Here is a 21770-nt window from a genome sequence, read left to right on the forward strand (position 1 = left end):
CCCTATTCGAAAGGAATGCGCGTTTAGTGAGTAGTGATTGGACATTACCCGTGACATTACTTTGATAAAGTCTCGGCTAAGGTCCAATCCCTTAAACCAAGGTTTGTTCGTTACCTGAGGAAGAATAGAATGTAACCATCTACCCAAATCTCCTTCATCCCATTTTTGTTTCCAACTGAGCAAGACCTGTTGACGGACAATTGTGAAAAATTCATTGAAGGCGATTTGACGCTCATAAATATCACCTTCCATAGCGCCCACCTTGGCAAGTGAATCCGCTCTCTCATTACCCGGAATAGAGCAATGTGAAGGGACCCATACCAGGGTGATAGTGTATAAGCGATTCGATAGAGCACTCAATATAAATCGTATTTCGCGCAGGAAATACGGTGAGTGCTGTACCGGCCTCATTGAACGAATAGCCTCTATTGAGCTGAGACTATCCGTAAAAATGAAGTATTGATCAGAGGGAAGAGAGGCGATTCGCTCTAATGCATAGTGTATAGCCGCTAGTTCTGCGACATATACGGAACAAGGATTTCGAAGTCTACGAGCGGCGCTATGAAAATCATTGAAGACACCGAAACCAGTGGATTCATTTGTTTTTGACCCGTCGGTGAAAAACTTTTTATCGCTACTGACGTGGCTATACTTGCTTGCAAAAATTTTAGGTATGCTCTCCAATCGGAGATGATCTTGAATTCCATGGATTTCGTGCCTCATGGTTAGATCAAAAACTACAGTAGAATTGGAAGAGTCTAGGAAGCAACAACGATTGGGAACAATCAAAGAAGGAGCAATTTCCAGGCTCATATACCAGTAGTACAGTTTCATAAATTTTGTTTGTAAGTTTCGTTCGAGTAGCTTCTCGAGATTTTCAATGACCAAAGGATTTAACACCTCACAACGAATGAGGAGCCTCAACGACAGTTCCGCGAAACGATCCGATAAAGCAAGTACTCCCGCAAGTACCTCTAAGCTCATTGTATGAGTCGAGTTCATACAGCCTAACGCTATACGAAGACAACGGTATTGAATCCGTTGTAGTTTTATCATGTGTGTTTTCGCGGCGGATTGAAAGCAAAAACTACCATATTCGATGACCGACAGAATTGTTGTACGATAAAGCTTTATCAGATCTTCCGGGTGGGCTCCCCACCATGTTCCGGTAATTGTACGCATGAAGTTGATTCGTTGTTGGCATTTCTGATACAGATGTCTAATGTGCATTCCCCAGGTGCCTTTCGAGTCGAACCAGACCCCTAAATATTTATGGGAAATGCCTTGAGCGATTCTCTTACCCCTGATGTGAAGCTCTAATTCGAGTGGCTTATGCTTCCTAGAAAAGACAATCAGCTCAGTTTTCTCCGGAGAGAATTCGATACCTAGCTGAATAGCCCAAGTAGACAAATTGTCTAAAGTATCTTGCAATGGTCCTTGCATATCGCCCGCCCCTGTTCCTGTGTAGGAGACAACGGCGTCATCCGCAAGCTGTCTTAACGAGCAATTTTCCATGAGGCATTCATCGATGCCTCTAACGTAAAAATTATAAAGAAGGGGGCTTAAACATGAGCCCTGGGGGAGACCCATGTAACTAATTCTAGAAGTTGTTGAGTTTCCATGAGAAAAGCTCATATGTTTCTCAGACAACAAGTTGTACAGATAGTTGTTTAATATTGGTGAAAGCCCACACTCGTGGAGTTTGTCTGAAAGGACGTCAACGCAAACTGAGTCAAAAGCCCCCTTAATATCCAAGAAAACTGAACCCATTTGTTCTTTTTGAGAATAGGCCAGTTGTATTTCTGTAGTAAGCAACGCAAGACAGTCGTTCGTCCCCTTGCCTCTGCGGAATCCAAATTGAGTATCTGATAGAAAGCCATTTGATTCAACCCATCTGTCGAGCCGATTGAGAATCATCTTCTCTAACAGCTTCCGTATACACGACAACATCGCGATTGAACGGTACGAGTTATAATCGGACACGGATTTCTCCGGCTTTTTTATGGCAATCACTCTCACCTGTCTCCATTCATCTGGAACAATGTTGTTCTCCAGGAGTTGATTATATAAGTTCAACAAACGCAACTTCGCGACGTCTGGGAGGTTTTTAAGCAGGTTGAACTTAATTCCATCCATTCCTGGGGCAGAATTATTACAAGAAAGGAGAACAAGCGAGAACTCGACCATCATAAAAGGGTTATCCATTTCAGTTCGACCGAGGCCAGCGTCACGCACGATTATTTGGCCTGGAACGGAATCCGGGCACACTTTTTTGGCGAAAGCGAAGATCCATCGATGAGAACTTTCCCTATCTTCGTTAACCGACGACGCGTTTCGCATTCTCCTCCCGACAGTCCAAAGAGTTGACATCGACGTTTCCCGTGATAGCCCATTAACGAAATGGCGCCAGTTACCGCGTTTCTTAGCATTCACAAGGCTCTTGAATTTGCGTTCAAGAGACATATATCGGTCGTAATTATCCCGCGCACCGCGCTTTCTATAATCCTTGAACGCGTCGGATTTTTCTCGATAAACTCTAGTGTACTCGTCATCCCACCAGAGGGGAGAGGGTGGACGATGACGCGCTTTGAAACTCGGTATAGATCGACGCTGTGACTGAAGCGCGCTGTTGTGGATCAAACCGGCGAGAAATCGGTATTCTTCCAACGGAGAAAGTACATCGACCAATTGTTCACCATCGATGATCGCCTTAGCATATTTGCCCCAGTCAATGTGCTTCGTGAGGTCATATGCATTGTCGATTGATGGTTCTTACGCGATCCATTGGTAATTGAGATTTCGATAGGCAAGTGATCACTACCATGGGGATCCTGAATTACTTTCCACGTACAATCCAATGTTAGTGAAATCGAACAGATTGAGAGGTCAATTCTACTTTCGAGTCCTGATGGCGCCACACGTGTTGCTTCTCCGTTATTTAAATATGTCATATTAAAGTTGTCACACATGTCATAAATCAAGGAAGAGCGGTTGTCATCGGTAAGTTCCCCCCAGGCTGTACCGTGTGAGTTGAAATCTCCTAGGATCAACCGCGGCTCCGGCATAGCTGAGCAAATGGCCGTGAGATCTCTGTGCCGCACCGTCGCATTCGGTGGTATGTACACAGAAGCTATGCTGAAGCTTTTACCTCGTATGGTGACATGACATGCGACTACTTCAGTGCCTATCATCGAGGGAAGATCTATTCTGTAAAAGGAGTGGAGCTTGTTGATCCCCAAGAGCACCCCTCCATATCCATCACCTCGATCTCGACGAATAATGTTGAAATCGTGGAAATTGGGATTTTTATCTGAAGTTAGCCATGTTTCACTGAGAGTAAATGCATCACAACCTGTGCTGTGAACTAAATACTTAAACGCTGCTAAATTTTTGATGATACTCCTAAATTTCACTGTAGTATCGTGACCATATCCCCGACCTCGTTGGTTGTATTAGCCATCAAAGGATATGATCGAATCAAGAATAGGCCACTTCGAACTCAGTTGCTTCAAAAAAGGTTTCACTAAAGAAATCATCATATTAATGATGTTTCTTGTTGCGGGTGAAAGCTCCAATAGGTTGAAGATGAAATCCACAATCCCAGAAAGCGACATTTTATTTGATGCTTCAGCTTGTGGTTGTTGAGATTCGCATTGACCATATTGTTTTTTCCTGCTTTCTGGGCAAAAAATTGGAACAACTGGGGTTTTAGATGTTCCAGGAAGTGACGGAAAATCATTAGCCACAAATTTGAACCCAGGAGGAGAAACTTTCTTGGGTTTTCCGCTACTTGCTAATTTCGCAGGCGAGGGTCGGAAAACCTGTTGATCGACAGAAACTTTTTGAGATACGTGTTGGCGTAGAAGCTTCCCAAGCAACACCTCTTGTTTCTCAGTGAGTAACAACAACTGTGGTGTGACTTACTAAAGGTCTGACTTATGCACAACGCGTCGTATTTGGAACTCCTTTGTGACACAAAAAGCGCAAGAGGTGGAGCCTATTTGCAACATCTTGCGGGTACAATGAAAATAAAAACACAAAAACCAACCGGGAATCGAACCATGGACCTTGAGATTTGCAACCTGCTACTATAACCATCACACCAACAATTCTATTTGGAGATTCTGCTACAAGTGCACTACATAAACAACAAAGTCATTTGTAACTTCATTGTACCTTATACGGAACATGCAGGGGACTGTCAAAAATAAAATACTGCTCAGCTGAGCTCAAAGTGTTTTGCAACATATCAGAAACATTGTCGTAACAGCAACGAACCGAAGTGTTATTAATTCTGCAACTTATCTGTTTTGTTTCAAATATGAAACACATCGAATTTTAAACCACCCAAGAAGTCAGATGGGTAGAATATTGCGACGCCACTTAAACGGAAATGAAACATTGTGATTTTCTGAAACTGGAAAGTGGCTTTAATGTGACTCGATGTATTGCCAGTGTCTTCAATGCAATTTATTAGGAACAAACACCTATTTGAAAGATGTTGCGCATGCTGCTTGGGTTTTATCTCATACGCTTTCTCTTTGATCCTGTTTCGACAACAGTGTACTCTTCACCATCCCCAGAGTCAATGCCTTGATCATCTTGAGGTAGGGAAGAGAAGATGTTAGTATTGGTGATAGATTGGGTTGATGGTACAGCGGCTGGGGCGATCTTCTTCAGCATTTCTGCGTAAGTTCGCCTCGACCGCTGTTGGAGAGAGCGGATTTGATGTTTTCCCCGCTCTATGTACCGCGGGCATGCAGAGAGATCATGCGGAGCATCGCCACAGCAAGTACATTTGGGATCCTTACTGCAGGGACCCTCAGCATGTTGTTCGCCACATTTGTTGCAGCGTGGCTTGTTACAGCAGTATTTTTCGGTGTGTCCAATTTGTTGGCACCTGTTGCAGTGCATGACCGTCGGTACATAGAGACGGACAGGTAAACGAAGCTTTCCTATTAGCAAGAAGTCAGGCAGAGCTGAGCCAGAAAAAGTCACTCGAAATGAATCTGATGGTTTTTTCGTGCCATCTGGTGACACAAAGTTCATTTGCCTCACATCAAGGATCTGAACTGCTGGAACCGCTCGGTTTTTAAATCCACCAGTGCCAGCCTTGATGTCATCGCTTGTCAAAAACGGTTCGGTGACCACTCCTGCAACCTCAACTTCGTGACTTAGTATGTAAACATGGTATTCCATGCGAAAGAGCTCGCAGGCAGCAATTTTATTTGCTTGATCACGATCACTAACTGTGACCCGTAATTTGTTGCGACTCGGTGAATTCACTTCCTCAATGCCTCGAAACGACTTTGCCAGGTCCTTTTCAATTTGTAATTTATTCAAAGGTTTGCTTTTGGGCCGAAAGAAAACCAGGAAGGGACCCTTAGATCCGGGGATAAGCCTTAAGACGAGGAGTTGCCGGGGGAGAGGAGCCAGGAAGAAACACATGTTCTTGGTTAGCATTGGTATCAACGATTGCACTAGTATCCATTAGTACTGGAGATACTGAGGTACAGATACCTGAAGATGGATTTGCTAATTCAGACGTCTTGTCTTTGTTTTGGCCTCCGGCAACACAAAAGGGACCAATCAATTTTTCATATGATGGGGAATCTATCTCATCGTCATCTGAAATCACAAATTCTGAGTCCTCGCCGTTATCGTTTCCTTCCATAAAGCGTGTGAATCATCCACCGCAACTTTGTAAGAAAATAGGGGGACAAACAGTACTGGATGAAAATAACGCTCGAAAAACAAGTTATGTAGATTTCAGTGATCTTTTAGGGAGATTATTCTTATTTTATGAAGGGAATGGAAACTAGATCTTTTATAACTTATAGTTCTACAAAATACATAAAAAAAAAACGCTAATGATATTTATAAGGGAATATGTTGTATCTTATTATTATGGAGAAAAATAGAGAGAAATAAAAAAAAATAAAAAATAAATGATCAAAAAATAATCTTCAACTTTTGTGGTAAAAGCCACTAACGGGAGGCCTATCGACAGACAGCAGCAGAATGTAGGAGAAATAAGCAGATCGAAATTTTACCTCACTCTGCGAACGAACAGATCGATGCGATGCTAGGTAGCCGACAGGCGATAGGCGATCTTCAATGCTAGTGTACCGTTGTGGCTCTCGTATAGGTATAGGCAGCAGACACAGGGCGATGGTATGGTATCTGCTTTGATGCTGATGATAATGTTTCCAATGGAATTCAGCTGTAGGATGATTTCAGCCGGGCCTTGCTGTAGGTTGAAACCGTCTCGGAACAGTCGCACCGGAGGACTCAGCCAGGGTACGCTGCTTCCCAGTCCCGGGTTGCACTACTGGTGAAAAAAACCGGTGTAAAACGACCCTTTTTAGGGAAAAAAAAACACGTGGCAAAATCACACTGCGCAGGGATAACAACGGCAAACGATCCGATTGTCTCGAACGTAGGACGGGGAATGACTACTAACTTTGTACTAAATGAAATTAATTCAAAATAGCGAATCGGCAATCAATTAGGATAAATACGGTTCATCGTCCTTTTGTTGAATACATTTTGTTTCCAGTTGTGACCAATAAAATTATAGGCTTAGGTTAGTTTTCTCTCATATGTTATCAATCTTTAGGTTGCTAGCAGCGCCATGCTGTAAATCGATTTCGATTATAGGTTTTATTCAAACTAAACAACAAGCCATGGCTCCACCGGACCCACCCCGCCACCCCAATCAGGCGCTGGGTGAATCCTTTCGCTAGTCAAATCGAGACAACAAAAACCTCAACTAGTTTTTATTCATATACAGTCAAACCTATCAGTTCAGACTTCATTCCTTCTGCAGATATGTTGTTATCGTTTCCGGCGGATTTATATGATATTTGCTCATGCAGAATCACGAGTAAGGTTTAGTAAATTGTTAAGAAACTAGAATTAGGATTCGTATGGGTACCTAGTCCACAACGCGCAGTACATTCAAACACCTTCCAAAGGATTTTCTATTCCACATCTCGATATTCCCATGAGTCGACCGTCCTTTCAACATCGACTATTGGAGGTTTGACTGCAGATAATCTTGCTCGGGTTTGTATTTTGCGTTCAAACCTAGGTTTAAACTGTCAATAGTTGAGCAATTAGTATTTGGTTTAGCACATTGCTAGATCGACTAGAGTGCGAGCACGATTGTTTTCTCCACAACACACCAGATCGTTGCTATTTCTTGATTATTATCCGACACTTCCAGTTAAATTGTCCGCTTCCCTGATTTTTTACGCAAGTTTATTGCGTTTATCATTTGAAGAAGTGCATGGATCTAGCGTGATGTAACTAAAATATGCTTGAAACATTTTTTAATGGTCCATGAGGATTGTGAATATGGGGTGGGGATGCTTGCCAAATATAAGACAGAACTGGATACAATAAATTTAACTTGTTGAAATTTTATACTGAAACTGAATTCTTAAACACATGTTTATTCAAAATATTAAACGAACCCAAAATCACAATTTTTAAAACTTTTCTTATACAGACAGTCCCGTTCGAATTAATTGAATCACCTGTTCACCGAACTGCGAAGCGAAATTATACAATACCACATCTTAATTGAAGTTATATCACCACAAAAGAAATAAATAGCGTTTCTGTTCTTGTTCCACGTGAATCTCCAAACCGGTGAACGGCCACTACAACCAACACCGAAGATTTACACCCGCTGCCCTAGAAAAACTCTTCTGCTAGCCATGAGGAAGCGATCTTAAACTTGAAACCGAAACCTGAAGTGCTTGCTTCAGGAAAAAATGGGCAATTTATCGCTATATTGTATGCTAATCAACCGAGCCGGCTGTCGACACACAGAAATATATCTATTCCATTCGTGTTGTCTTCATTCCACGCATAATTGTCCTAAAATTACCTTTGATAAATTTGTTAAAGAGCCTGGTCAGTATTTCAACAACAAACTGAAACTGATACAAGGCATAAAAATCGAACTATGATCTAAAAATGGTTAATTTGGTTTGACAATATAAGTAAGTGTATATTGTTGTAAGTGTAGCATAAGTCTAGTATTGTTATAAGTGTAGCAAAGTTTGAAGTAAGTTGCACCTTGGGCTTACATAGGCACGGTGGCTTTGGCTAAAGCCCCTCATTGAAAAAAAAACTCAATTCATCGAGTAGTGATACTGACTACCTCGCACCAAAACACCAACCTTATATGGCGCCTATATCCAACCATCTTCTTCATTGGAATTACATCCCTCACTGGGACATTGCCGTCTAGCAGCTTAATGTTCATTAAGCACTTCCACAGTTATTTACTGCGAAGTTTCAGAGCTTGGTTACCATTTTGCATTCGTATATCATCGTACCGCACGGCTAAAGAGGGCCTCAAACCATCCCTAGCAACATTTTAGTTCTACTCTGGTTTTATAGAGCTTTTTTTAGAGCAAATAATGATTTTCAAGGACGTTATTAAACCAAAAATGTTACTTGGGATGTGCCATTTTCTTCATAACTTTCAAACGCAGTGGTCGATCGTTATCAAATTCAGTAGTGATCAACGAGGCTTCTCCTATCCCTATGTCGAATGAATTTTTATATTTATATACCAATCGACCAATATACCAAATATAAAACAATGGATCTCCAGGGCTTCTACAAAAATTTCGTTTTCGAAATGAAATGATAGAGTTTTGGTACAACTTTGTTTTACGAGAAAGGCAAAAATTTTAACAACGCTAACGCTTTTTCGAATTGCATGTTTTTGCATTAATTGATACGCATTGCCGCCATTATTGAAAACATTTTTTTTATTTTGATTTTCTTTCTAAGGTCCCCCTTGTCCCCTGTCTACAAAATTTGTACACATACACACACATGCAGACATCACCTCGGTTCGTCGAGCTGAATCACTCGGTATATAATAGTATGGGTCTCCGGGCCTTCTATCAAAAGCTCTTTTTTGGAGCAATCGTATAGACTTTCGGTACAACTTTGTTGTACGAGAAAGGCAAAAACTGTTCTTAAACAAACTGAAACCGAATCTTTCGATTTCTTCGATACAGATCAATAGTTTTAGGCAAAGCAAAACTCAACGTCAACACCTTGAGGCGCCAGTTCGAAAACCGCAAGCAGTACTCCAAAATTGTTCACCGAAATGCGTTAACAAATGTAGTTTCTTAAACAAACTTTTAATACATTTTTCAACAATTTTTGTTTTGTTTTTGTGCCAGAATACGTATTTTTGGACAAGGTTGCAAGTCGAGTGTTACGTTACGGTTCATATTTTTTTTAGTTCAGCGAATTTACACGACACAAACATGTTACTGAAATTTTATATTATTAGCATTAGCATTAGCATTGTTACGGTGTAATTCGTAGATTGGACACTAGTGATACTCATGTTTTACTTTTGAGATCCTTATCTAGAATGCTATCAGAAATCAAGAAGGGGAGTAGTCCTTGATTCCAGTCTTAAACAAAAATAACAAAAGCATGAGGATGACTACTCCTGCTGACCACGCCCATCTTCACCGTAATTATGGTGAGGAAGGAAGTGTTGATGTGGTACCTACTTAACGAGAGGCCACCGACTTAGCGACACCTTCATAAGTACCACGGAGTTGGATAATGAGGAAGGTATTCGTTGGGTCAGGATTTGCCTGTAGCTGGCAATGTAACCGTGGTAGATCTTACTCCTCAATACACCACGTAAAGGTGTCTACCCAGCGTTATGCAACGTACACACCAGTCAAGCAGTTTGACGAACATTGACTCCGCCCCCAAGAAAACGCTTCGGTTGCTGCTTTGTTTGAACGTGTGTGAAGTTGTTCAAACAACCATTTGACGGTTGGCAAAAATTTAAAACGGTTTGATTTTGGTTTGAGCTGTCGGGGGTGGAGTCAAGGTTCGCCGAACATGTTTGAGCATTTGTAGTGAAGTTGTACAAACCCCCATATTTTTTTTGATGGTTGGTGTACACGTTGGCGCTTCGGTCGTTCGTGTGTGATATTGTTGGTCGAATAAATTGATTGTTCGTGCCGCTGTTGGTGAAACTTGATGGATGTTTGAATAAACGAGAGGTGGAGTCATTGTTGGTCAAACTGCTTGACTGTGTGTACGTTCCATTACGGGACGATGTTACTGAAATTTTATATCACATCACGAAGTAATTTTAATTTACTAAATAATAAAATATAACACTCACCTGTTTCTTATGTTTTATTTAGATTTATCGCTCTTAAATATTGACATTTTTTGCCCGCAGCAAGAAACCATATACGTGTGCACGTTTGGATATAGGCTCTGATTATGTATGCTGTCAAATTACAAGTTGGATCGATTTGTCGTATCAGAGTTAAAGTGTTGAAAATTATTCAGGTTGTCCCACAACCGGAGACATTCCCATAAGTTCTCCTAAAATACACTAAAATTAGCTCATACGAAAACTTTTCAAGATAATGGCCTTAACACCAGCGGATTTTCTTTTCTAGCCATATGAAAACATGTGCCAAGTTTCATTCAAGTCGATGACACTCGAGTTTGATGCAATACCTATTTGGCGTGGAAACGATCAGTAGAGAAATACGGAGACGCATCCCCGAGTAGAAGAAAATATCTCAATAATATCAAATGTTGATAAGATAGCAAAATGAGATATGGACATGATTGATATAAGAGATAAAAGATCAGGCGACAATATCAATATTTTGCACTAAAATATCACGAGGAGATCAAGTTATGCTATTTGTAATAAGTGATCAATATCATGTGTCATTGATTTGTTCTTATCCATAGCATATCTTGATATTTAAATGATATTTCGGTGCAAATTTTTGATGTTGTTGCCTGTTCTTTTATCTCTTATATCAATCAAGTCCATATCATGTTTTGTTATTCTGTTCATGGCTTCTGCCCGGGTCGTGCAGGGATACTTGAGAATCCGCAAGACGAATAAAAAGGTTGAGAACCACTGATCGAAAAATTTCGGGTCAGTTCGTGTTATCGGGATCGGAAGTTAAAAACCCTTGGGCCAGACACGTATGTTGATGCATACGATATGTAAAAAGGCATTAGGAGTGGCCTTCCTGACCTCGATGGTTGCTACTCATGAGGAAATAGGCCGACGATAAAGCCGAGATAAAAAAAACTATGTGCTCTTTCGGAACGAAACTTCCGTAAGTTCCTTCAGAGGTGCTTCGTTTCAGATGCTTTTCAACTTGGTGAAGGACCGAATCTTTTGATTCCCCTTTTTTATTTTTTTATTTTCAGGCTAGGGGTCGTTCAAAAATGATGTCACAGGTTTTGGGGGTGAGGGGTTCTAAGATTTTGTGACAGTACTTACACTAGCTATACAAAAAAACATGACAGAGGGAGAGGATCTAGATATCAAAAAAATAGTAGACGTCATATTTAAATCGCCCCTAAGGCCGGAGTGACATGTGCAGTGCATAAACTGTACTGTACTCATCTTTCATCGCTAAAGCTCTCCAGAAAGGCCAACAAGTTGATTCCATCTACACTGATTTTTCAGCGGCATTTGATAAAATCAATCATCAGATTACTGTCGCAAAATTTGGCCGTTTGGGTTTCTCTGGATCTTTTCTTCACTGGTTACAGTCCTACTTGAGTGGTCGGGAAATGGCCATTAAGATCGGTGACATCATTTCAACATATTTCCTCGTTACTTCAGGAGTGCCACAAGGTAGCCACTTGGGGCCGCTGATTTTCTTGGTGTACCTTAACGATGTTCATCTACACTTGGAATGCTTCAAACTTTCATTTGCCGACGACTTCAAGCTGTATTGGATTGTTAATGGCCCTGATGATGCTCTTTTTCTACAATCTCAGCTAGAGCGGTTCACTGAATGGTGTAAAATTAACCGACTGGACCTCAATGATGCCAAATGCTCAGTTATTTCGTTCTCCCGTCGACGAACTTTGCTTGATTCTGATTACAAAATTGGTGCTGATAGCCTTAAAAGGAATCGGTAATCAAAGATCTTGGTGTTCTGCTCGATTCCAAGCTTACTTTTAAGGAGCACATTGCTTACATCACCTCAAAAGCCTCAAAAACACTGGGTTTTATCTTCAGGATAGCAAAAAACTTCAAAGACATTCAATGTCTGAAATCCCTGTATTGTTCTCTGGTGAGATCAGTCTTAGAGTACTCGTGCATTGTTTGGGCACCATACTATCTCAACAGTATACAACGCATTGAATCTATTCAACGCAAATTCGTGCGTTTTGCTCTGCGCCACCTACCGTGGAATGATCCTTTTAATCTTCCAAGTTATGACGATCGCTGTAAACTTATAGGATTAGAGCTTTTAAGTGTGCGTCGCGAGGTCTCCAGGGCACTTTATGTTTCCGATCTTCTTATTTCTCAAATTGATTGCCCTGGTCTTTTATCTAGTTTGGATGTAAATATTCCCCAAAGACAGCTCCGGTCTAGACCTTTCTTTTTTATTCATGGTGCCCGCACAAATTACGGGCATAACGAACCCCTTATTGCCATGTGTAGAATATTCAATCGTTGTTCTTCTGAATTCGATTTCCATTTTTCACGCTCGACGTTGAAAAAGCGATTCACGCACCTATTGGCTACTACATCAACCACTACTCGTTAGGCATTTATTTCTTGTATTGTAACAGTAATCGTTTTACCGAATTGTACCTGTGTTATCTGTAAGTAGATAGTAATTCTAGATATAAGTCAATATTGTATCATTTGGAGTATATGTAAATTCTGTTGATACAAAAGATGAGGAGGTTTTACGCCCATTCGAGAAAGTGCTTATTGTTGCACTACTCGAACGGGCTTTTCCCTGCTCCCAATAAAGAAAGATAAAGAAAGATAAAAGTATTCTTCATTCCGCAAGGTCCATGGCTGCATGAAGTAACCATTAGCACTATATTTGCATTGTGACAGCGATATACTGCCGCTAACCGCAAGTCGAGCACATCTGTATATGGAGCCCCATATACAGATGTGCTCGACTTGCGGTTAGCGGCAGTATACCCGACCAGTTAGTCATAACAAAACTTTATCACAATTATATCAATATGAACCGGTGCCAGCGAAAGTGGTACATGTTACATTGAGTAAATTTTTCAGGAGACGCATTTTCCCAAAAACAACGAATAATAAATTCATATTTGCAATTTTTTGCAACTAAACTGTACCAACATGTTATGACTGATGTGCCTAAAAATAGTAGTGAGAAATAAGTGAATTTTATGACAAATTTCAAGTTTATTAGAACAAATTGCACATGTACCACTATTAATGGGAACAAAAGGAAACAGAAACCGAAAAAAATTGACAGTAAAAGTGGTACATGTACATTTTTAAAGTCATTCTAAACGGCAGTAAACTATCTTGAAATTTAAAATAGGATTAAAATCTGTTGTGAAAACAGTCATGTTGCTGAATTTTCTTTTAAATAAGCTGATTTTAGTGGGTGAAACTGTACATGTACCACTTTTTCTGGCAACGAAATGGCCATTGTGATATATACCAGAAAATAAAATGTGCATATCTCCAGATTTAGTTGCCAAAAATCAATTTTTCGTGATTCCCTTGCTAAATCTTTTCAAATAGAAGCCGTTGGTGTAAAAAACTCAAAATTGACAAAAATGGTTTATGTACCACTTTCGCTGGCACCGGTTCATTATGTGTTACAAATAACAAAACTTGCAATAGTTTTGTTATAAATTCTCTGCCAAAGATGGAAAGGAAGTTTCATGATCGTCATAACATGAATATAACATAATGTGTTATGTTTATTTCTACCGAAAAAAAAATTGCCTACATTTTTGGTAGATAGGAATTGAAAAAAAACGAAGGTACCAGCTACAGTATAACTCGAACCTACATTCAAATTTGAGACAGCTGGACAAAGTTAATTGTCTACATTATGGATAATCAGAATTATTTCAAGAACATAATTTTTTATAGTACAAGCTATTTTTACCACTTTTCATGCAACACAACGAATCATATTTTTGTTCAATAAATAACATATTTAGTAATGTTTTTGTTAAAACTAGAAGAGATTTTGTTACAATTTTTGTTATTTTAACTACAATGGTACATGTTTTATAACAACCGCTGTTATGAAAAACTACACTGCAAATAATTTTCACGTAACATTTACCTGAAAACACACGTAGATATTTTCCACCTATTTTTTCAGGTGAATTCTACGTGAATCGAAATGTCAATCTCGATTCAAATGATTCAGGTGATATGTACCTGATTTTCACGTAACATTTACCGTACATGAATCACGTAGAATTTACGTGATATTCATATGAATTTTACAGGGTTTTTCAGATAGATATTATTGAAATTTCTATTTCTATTTTTATTGAAAATTAGCATTATTGGTGATTATTGATAAAAAAAAATGAAAACACGTTTTAGTGGATGAACATTTTTATCATTTGTTTTATGATTCTGAAATATACCGTGGTTTTTACAGAAAATGCTTGTTTCAGGAACTTTCTGTTTGTTACGCCTCAATCGCAAAGTAGGCCTGACATGTATCTCTCAAAATAATTAAGCTTGACAATCATTGTAAGCTATTGTAAGTAATTATAGTTCTGGCCGATCCGAACACAGATTCAAATGGAGCAATCCGTTGAAAAATAGTACAATATTCAGTTGGTCCTCCATTCGTCTTCCAGGGGAGTATGGTTCCATTTCCCGTTTCGATCGTCGATATGGTATAATTAAATCCACCAATAGCGAGTCCTTATAAATATTGTAGGGAGCAAAATCAGGCAATTATTCCACAAAATAACAAAAAAATACTTACATTCGCTTTTCCTTCATGATGTAAATTTGTGATGTTAACACTTTACAAACCATTCTCTTATTTTCACCGCCATCAATGCGTTGACGTTTGATGAGAATCACTCAAATTTTCTTACATATGGTCTCCTATGAAATTCACCCAAAATTCACGTAATATCTACCTGAATATCAGGTAGAGTTCACTTGCATATCTATAATATTTACGAATGACATGTGAAAGGCATCGGATTAATGTTTTTTATTGTTTACCTGAATAATCCGGTAAAATTTACGTGCATGATAGGCGCAGTGTACTGTAACAGAATAACAAGGTCTGATATAAATCTGTTACTATCTACTGGTCGGGTAGTTGCACGTACGGATTTTTTAAATGCTTACGGTTACCTGAAAAATCACCTGGGGATCGCAGCAAGCCATGCGCGCGGACGGTTGCTTTTAAATTTGCTGTCACGGTTTTTGTTCGTTTCCGCAAGAAATAGATTCGGCTGATGTATATATTTTGCAAATCTACTAGAAGAAAAAAGTTTAAGTGATCTAGAGTTTGAGATTTAAGAGTTTGGTGACTTTTACTCAAGTGTATTATTGTAGTGTATTTGAGCGTGCGAAATCGTTTGTGTAGTTTGAATACGGGGATGTATTTGGTGAAAATATGTATGAATGTGTGATAATACCAGGAAAATATGGATAAAAAAATTGCTCGGAATAGCGCTGGAAGAGTAGTGATTTTTTCGTGGACACTAGTTGTGGTCTTCTCTTCCTCAGTTCATTTATCCGGAATTGGATCAATTTGGTGAGATTGTTTCAATATGTTTTTATATGATTCCAAAACTAAATACGCGCTGGATTTAAAAATCCGGAAGTTTGTTTATGGATCCATTATCCAATTGATAATGGTAGCATAAACAGGCGGGGCTTATTGCAAGTGATAGTGACCTCGGACTGGACGTGAGTTACCAGGCAGTCTGAAATGGGTCATTGGAGCTGCAGTAGAGCTAACACCTTCTAACTCCCGGGCTAAAGCTGACTTTATTAAAGACAGCTTTCTTCCATAATACCACTGCCGGACAGTGGGGGTTAGATTGAAGATACACACACACACACGGTTACCTGAAAAATCTACTGCTGTGGCTGTTCTGGACTCAAGGACGGTTTTGATGACCCAGGCTATCCCAACACCATCCCTTGATCTTCAGGAATATATTGTGGATATGGTTGAACAGATATCAAAGCTTAAATCGACGAAAAAGCTAGAGTGGTGGCTGTAGATCGCAAGTTCTGAATTCAAGGACGGTTTGGATAACCCAGAATGTCCCAAAACCATCTTCCCATATCTCCTGGTCTTCTGGAATATGTTATGGACATGGTTGAATACATATCCAAGCTTCTAGTGCCAAAAAAACCTGTGACTGTACATTACAAGTTCTGAATTCAAGGACGGTTTTGATGCCCCGGGATATTCTGGAGTATGTTATGGACATGGTTGAATGCATATCCAAGCTTCTAGTGGCAAGTTCTGAACTCAAGGACAGTTTGACATCTTACAATGTCTCTTGGTCTTCATAAATATATTATGAAAATATTTGAATGCATATTTCAGCTAGGAATGACGTCGTGGAATGTCACACATTGTTAAATCAATAGCCATAATTTGGCAACAATTTAGCGTAATTTGTTTGGCGGTAGTTAGTTAAAATAATGTCTTATGTCGAAGTAGTTGAGAAGGTATGTGAAACTTTAATTTCAATAAAATTTCAGTTGAGTCAACACGTCGAGAAACTATATCGTTAACAAATGAAGCCATTGTAAATTCTCGCAGCTCTTTCAATGTGTGTATGTTTATAAGCATGTGCTTCATAAGATGGAAGAAGAAATAACGTCTAACATAATTTACGAAGAGCGTTTAGTAGAAATTGTGTTTGTGCTGATTCTATTATTTATTTTTATTTTATTTTATTTATTTTTCTATTTGGACTAACCTACAATGTACTACGCGTCTCCACGCACTGTCCACTGCCCCCCTTCTCCAAATTTATCACATGGAGATAAAGCATTTAGTCAGAGTCTATTATATATAGAGTTGCGCAAAGAGTGAAGCCTACCTATCGAGCAAAGTAAACAAATGCTTGTTGGTAAGGCGGAAGTATTATTATCGCCTAATGATTATTATGGCGAATTAAAACGCAGGAATTTAAATGTATTGGATTTGTTCTAGAAACATCTTCAAAAAACTTCAATACATAGTAATAAGAAACTCACGTGTTTGCACTCTGTGGGTGACTTGGTTATCGAATTAAAAATACTTTAGAAGTGAACACTACCGTGAAGTTAATTAATTAATCCGCTAGATTGGCTTTGGTGAATCAATCTAGCGGATTAATTAATTAATAAACGCGCGGTGATTAGCACAAACAAAACTACCGTGAAGTCACTTGAAGGGTTGAACAAAAATGAAAGCTGCAGACATAATAACAAGAACATCATTCAGAATTAGTGTGAGAAGATCCTCTTTGCGCAACTTTATAATCAGAAACTTTACATTTAGCTAGTAAAAAAACAACCTTGTGACAATAACCCATGATGTGATATACCACGCGCCTCCACATGTTGCATCCTTGCATTGGAGGTGTGTGTTTGCATCCATGGACCATAAGACTACCAACATTTCTATTTGAAATGTGGGAATTGGTTTCGACGCTATCGATTTTTTTTTTGCAAATTTGAGATAGCACCAGCTAGATTTTAGCTAATTGAAAAAAGTAAATTTGTAATCATATCAATCTTATTATCATTCCAGATCCCTCACTATTTTGACAGCAGCATCAGTTCTGTTGCTGCACCGATGCGACGCACAATTCAAAATTCTTGGTGTTTCATCCAGCCGTTCCAATAACAGGGGCAGTAAACTCGAATTGGTTCAAATTAAAGCCCTCCAGGCGGGTGCAAAAGAGTCCGTTCAGTCAAGATCGTTTCAAGAGGCACCAACCACTTCAACATCAATCGATACAACTGCAACAACTGAAATGTCCCAATTAGACACACAAACCAGTAAAATAATAAAACTGCAAATTATGGACTCGGCAGTGGCTCACAATATTTCCAGCAGAGAAGGAAAGCTGCAATATGATAATCTTCGCACAGACAACGACATCATCAACATAAGCCCACTGCGGCCGTCATCATTCGCAGGAGGCCCTGTGTCCTCACATCGTCGGAGAGCAACCGGATCGGTCAAACTCACCGGAGATTCCGATTTGTTTTACATTCAGAAACCTTCTTCCCCGGCGCCGTTCAAGAAAAACAACCAACCCCCCAAAGAGAATGACATCCAAATCGGCGATTTTGTTATTCAGAGGTACAAACGTCGAAAGTACAAGTCGAAGTGCCGATGTGAGCGAATTTGGAACTGTCCACGAATTCAGATCTCAATTGCCAGGTGCGCGCCAGATTACTTCATGTGCTGCTTCTAAAGGTGTCATTCAGTGGGTGAACATTTTAAGAGTGATAAATTAGGCTAAGGATCATATTTATAATTATTTATGCAATAAAGGAAATTTGTAAAAATAGAAATAAGCTGCAGTAAATGAAAGAAAAATAATGAGTAGGTAAACCCTATAGGGAAAGGTGCGGGAAGACAATTTTTATATATTTACTAGCGAAAGAACCCAGCTTTGCCTGGGTGTTGCAAATGTCACAATGTACTATTTGCAGCGCCGCACCCTAGATCAATTACCGTGCGTTTGTTTTGTTGACCTCGACAGTTGACCCAAAATTATATTCTAATCAAGATGAATACAGTACTAGGTGCTCCAATCTGCCAAGTTTGTGGAAGAGAAGAAGGCGAAAATTCATTTTCAGTGCAAAACGAAATCAAACCGGCTGGCTCTATCATACTGAAGTCCAAGATGGCTAAATCGTGAATTTGGCAAATTGGAACACCTAGTGGTATATTCATCTTGATCATTTCCCCGTCAGATTCACCAACTTTTTGTATACACAAACCTTGCGAATCACAAAACGAATCGATCAGGGAAAAAATCTTGCAAATCGATCAACCCGTTCGCGAGTTAAATCGTCAGGAAGGAAATCTCAACTCATTTTTATTATATAGAGAAGAAGAGAAGATTAAAGAGACTTTTGGTGGGGAGACTAGATTTGTGTGTTTGACCCTCTTAAAGATTTGTTTTTAGTGGTCACGCAAAATTTGAACAACTTCTTCTAATTATCAAATGCTTTCATTTTTGCACAGCGCAATGCGATGAAAATGGTAAATGATCTGTACTGGTAAAAATGTCAGCATTTTTTCACTATTTTAGAATATTTGGATTTTGAATTGTTGCCTCAATATGAGACACTTGATCTCTTGATTCTAATATTGTCTACGCTGTCGAATTCCATAACGAAAATCGTTTATGAATACGCATTGCAAGTCGGAAAAGCTGCGTATTTTGGAGGAAAAATAATTAAAAAAAAACAAAACAATCAAAACAAGTTCTTGTAGAGAGATGAACTCTCCCCAACTAATTTCAAATTCGAATTTTGACAGCACAAAACATTCAAACAATAATCACAAGATAACAAATTTATGTATACCCCGACAAATAGAGTTATAATATTTCCATCGTAACGATTTCAGTTTCGTGAGATATTGCAGTCTCACCAGATAGATCATAGCTTCTGATGACATCATTGGCATTTAAAAATAGTGATAGAACATACATATCCGCTAACATATCCGCTAATCCTAGCAGATAATACAGTATCCGACAATACTAGCGCGAATTTAGCAAAATGTAAACGCTTTTAGGTTCCCCCAAACACACGCGACGCGACAGTCGCGACGCGATTCTATCGCTTGGCGACAGCGATTCTGTCGTCGTTGGTATGGAAGCGTAAATAGAACATTGCCTTCAGCGACCCAACGATAGAATCGCGGCGACTAGTTGGCGCCGTCGCGGCGATGAAATCGCTTAGGTGGGGGAGCCTTTTAGCAGATGACAATTCCTGTTTACATTACAAAAATAATCACCGCAAAGATTATTAGATCAGATTTGCGCCTTTGGAAATGGGAGTAGGAAAATATTTGGTGAATATGAAATTCACCACGATATTAATAGACCAATGCAAACTCTAACTTAACCTCACTTATTTTGACAGTTCACAGAGCTTGTTTACAAGGTGTTAGAAGAAAAATCGACGAAGGGAAAATTAAAATTCATATTTTTAGTTTAAAATTGCTGTGATCCGAATATTTTAGTGTTATTCTTTGCATTCAGCATGAAATCAATCGCAATGGACATCTACATGCGAATAAAATGACGAAACAATTTTATCGGAAGCTGCACCGAAGGCTAAGTCCCGGAGAAAAAGCTCTGTGAACTGTCAACCTACGTCATCATGCACTGGTCTATTGTATTATCAGATAATCACCTTAAAAATGTGGAAGCTGCGAGGCGCCAATGTCCCAGTGGAGACGCAATGTCAAGAAGAAAAAAACAAAGGTTTTTCAGTAATTTTCTTGACACGTATGAATAAAAAAAAGTTCACGTATTTCTACATCCCTATTTGGGCATCCCATCGTTAATCAGTCTGTCTGAAGAGCATTACCACGAATAAACCTAGATTTTGTCTTACGAAAATAGGAGTTGAAAGCATATTACTCACCTCACGTTAATCACGCGCGAAGGCATACCGGTAGGCGCTTGCACTGTGGTGAAAGGTGAATTATGCGCACCATAAAGCTTCATTATGAGGTGAAAAGAATAATAAACTTCCAATGCCATCATATTTCTACGCGTTTGATTCCATTCTGCTTCATACATACTTTAATCAATTTTTTAAACAGATTTTTTGTGATATTTACACTGCTTTCATTGTATCAGATAAAAATTGTGCGGCTTGGAATAATTTGCACCAATTTAGAACCGCTTAAAATGTAAATTTGCTAATATTTTCCTTTGGCGCTGTCTTGAAATCTAAATTGAAAATAAAGACCGCAAGGTGGGGTTTATTTTATTCCTTCTCTGCCCTTCTACGCATAATGTTTTTGGAGATTTCAAGTTTTTATCACAGAGCGGTCTATTCTTATGCATATTTTCCGAAAACATTAAAAAATACCGAACAATGTTCGAAAAATTAGTGGAAACAACATCAAGTCTGTTTGTCCCATTGTTGAACTTCTACGCATAGGGTAAACTGGGGTAATATGCACCCCTGGGGCAAAACGACCTTTTGGCTTTTTTAGCAGTGTTCCATTAATATTTTCGAGAATGATTACTACTGAGTTGGTAGTTCGAGATTCGAACTACATGCTCTGTAGTAAATATTATCGAAAGACTGCCGAAAATGTACTCAAAAATGCCAAAGGGTCGTTTTGCCCCGGGGGTGCATAATACCCCAGTTTCCTCTATCTGTCTCGCAGTGAATAAATTCACCATTATGGAAGAATATGTTATATAAACGAGTGATGCTCATATGATACCATTCACTGATCATTTCTATCAAGCCTGTATACTTTCAGTTGTGAGAATGACCAGTTTTGAGAATCTTCATCCTAAGTGATAGAACTGTAATCTAACATATTCAGCCACGTGGAGAGTCAAACTTTATAAATAAAGCATGAGGCAAGATATGTTGATCATATTTAGCGAAGATTATTGATTTGTGGATCAGCTCGAACTATAAACGATTTATAGTAATTATACAAGCTCACGATTTTCAGTGATGCCACACTTCTAATATTTGCTTTTAATTAATATTCGTTTAGTTAGTTGAAATTAATTTACTTTAAAATTATTGTGTTTTTAACGGTAGTTTTTACAGTATTTTTTACAGATTTAGTGGTTGACCACATGTCCCTTCATCATTTATTTGTCATTTATTTTGTATTATTTGTTTTCAAAATTTGTGCTAAAGAAAGATAATACTACATTGCAGCCTAAATAAGGCATTCTTTGTTAAAAAGACTTAG

The 21770-nt window shown here is 39.0% G+C and overlaps 1 protein-coding gene across 1 annotated transcript in view; it reads left to right on the forward strand.

Annotated features, from left to right (window-relative positions):
• The window catches only part of LOC134224787 (uncharacterized), a 36344-nt gene extending 17958 nt beyond the window's left edge, over nucleotides 1-18386 (forward strand). The window contains exon 2 of the mRNA XM_062704366.1: nucleotides 17598-18386. Coding sequence (XP_062560350.1) covers nucleotides 17598-18270 — 673 coding nt within the window. The 3' untranslated portion in view covers nucleotides 18271-18386. The remainder of the gene's footprint in view (nucleotides 1-17597) is intronic.
• The last annotated feature ends 3384 nt before the right edge of the window (nucleotides 18387-21770 follow it).

This window comes from Armigeres subalbatus, chromosome 3, assembly GCF_024139115.2.
Source record: "Armigeres subalbatus isolate Guangzhou_Male chromosome 3, GZ_Asu_2, whole genome shotgun sequence".
Taxonomy (NCBI): Eukaryota; Metazoa; Arthropoda; class Insecta; order Diptera; family Culicidae; genus Armigeres; species Armigeres subalbatus.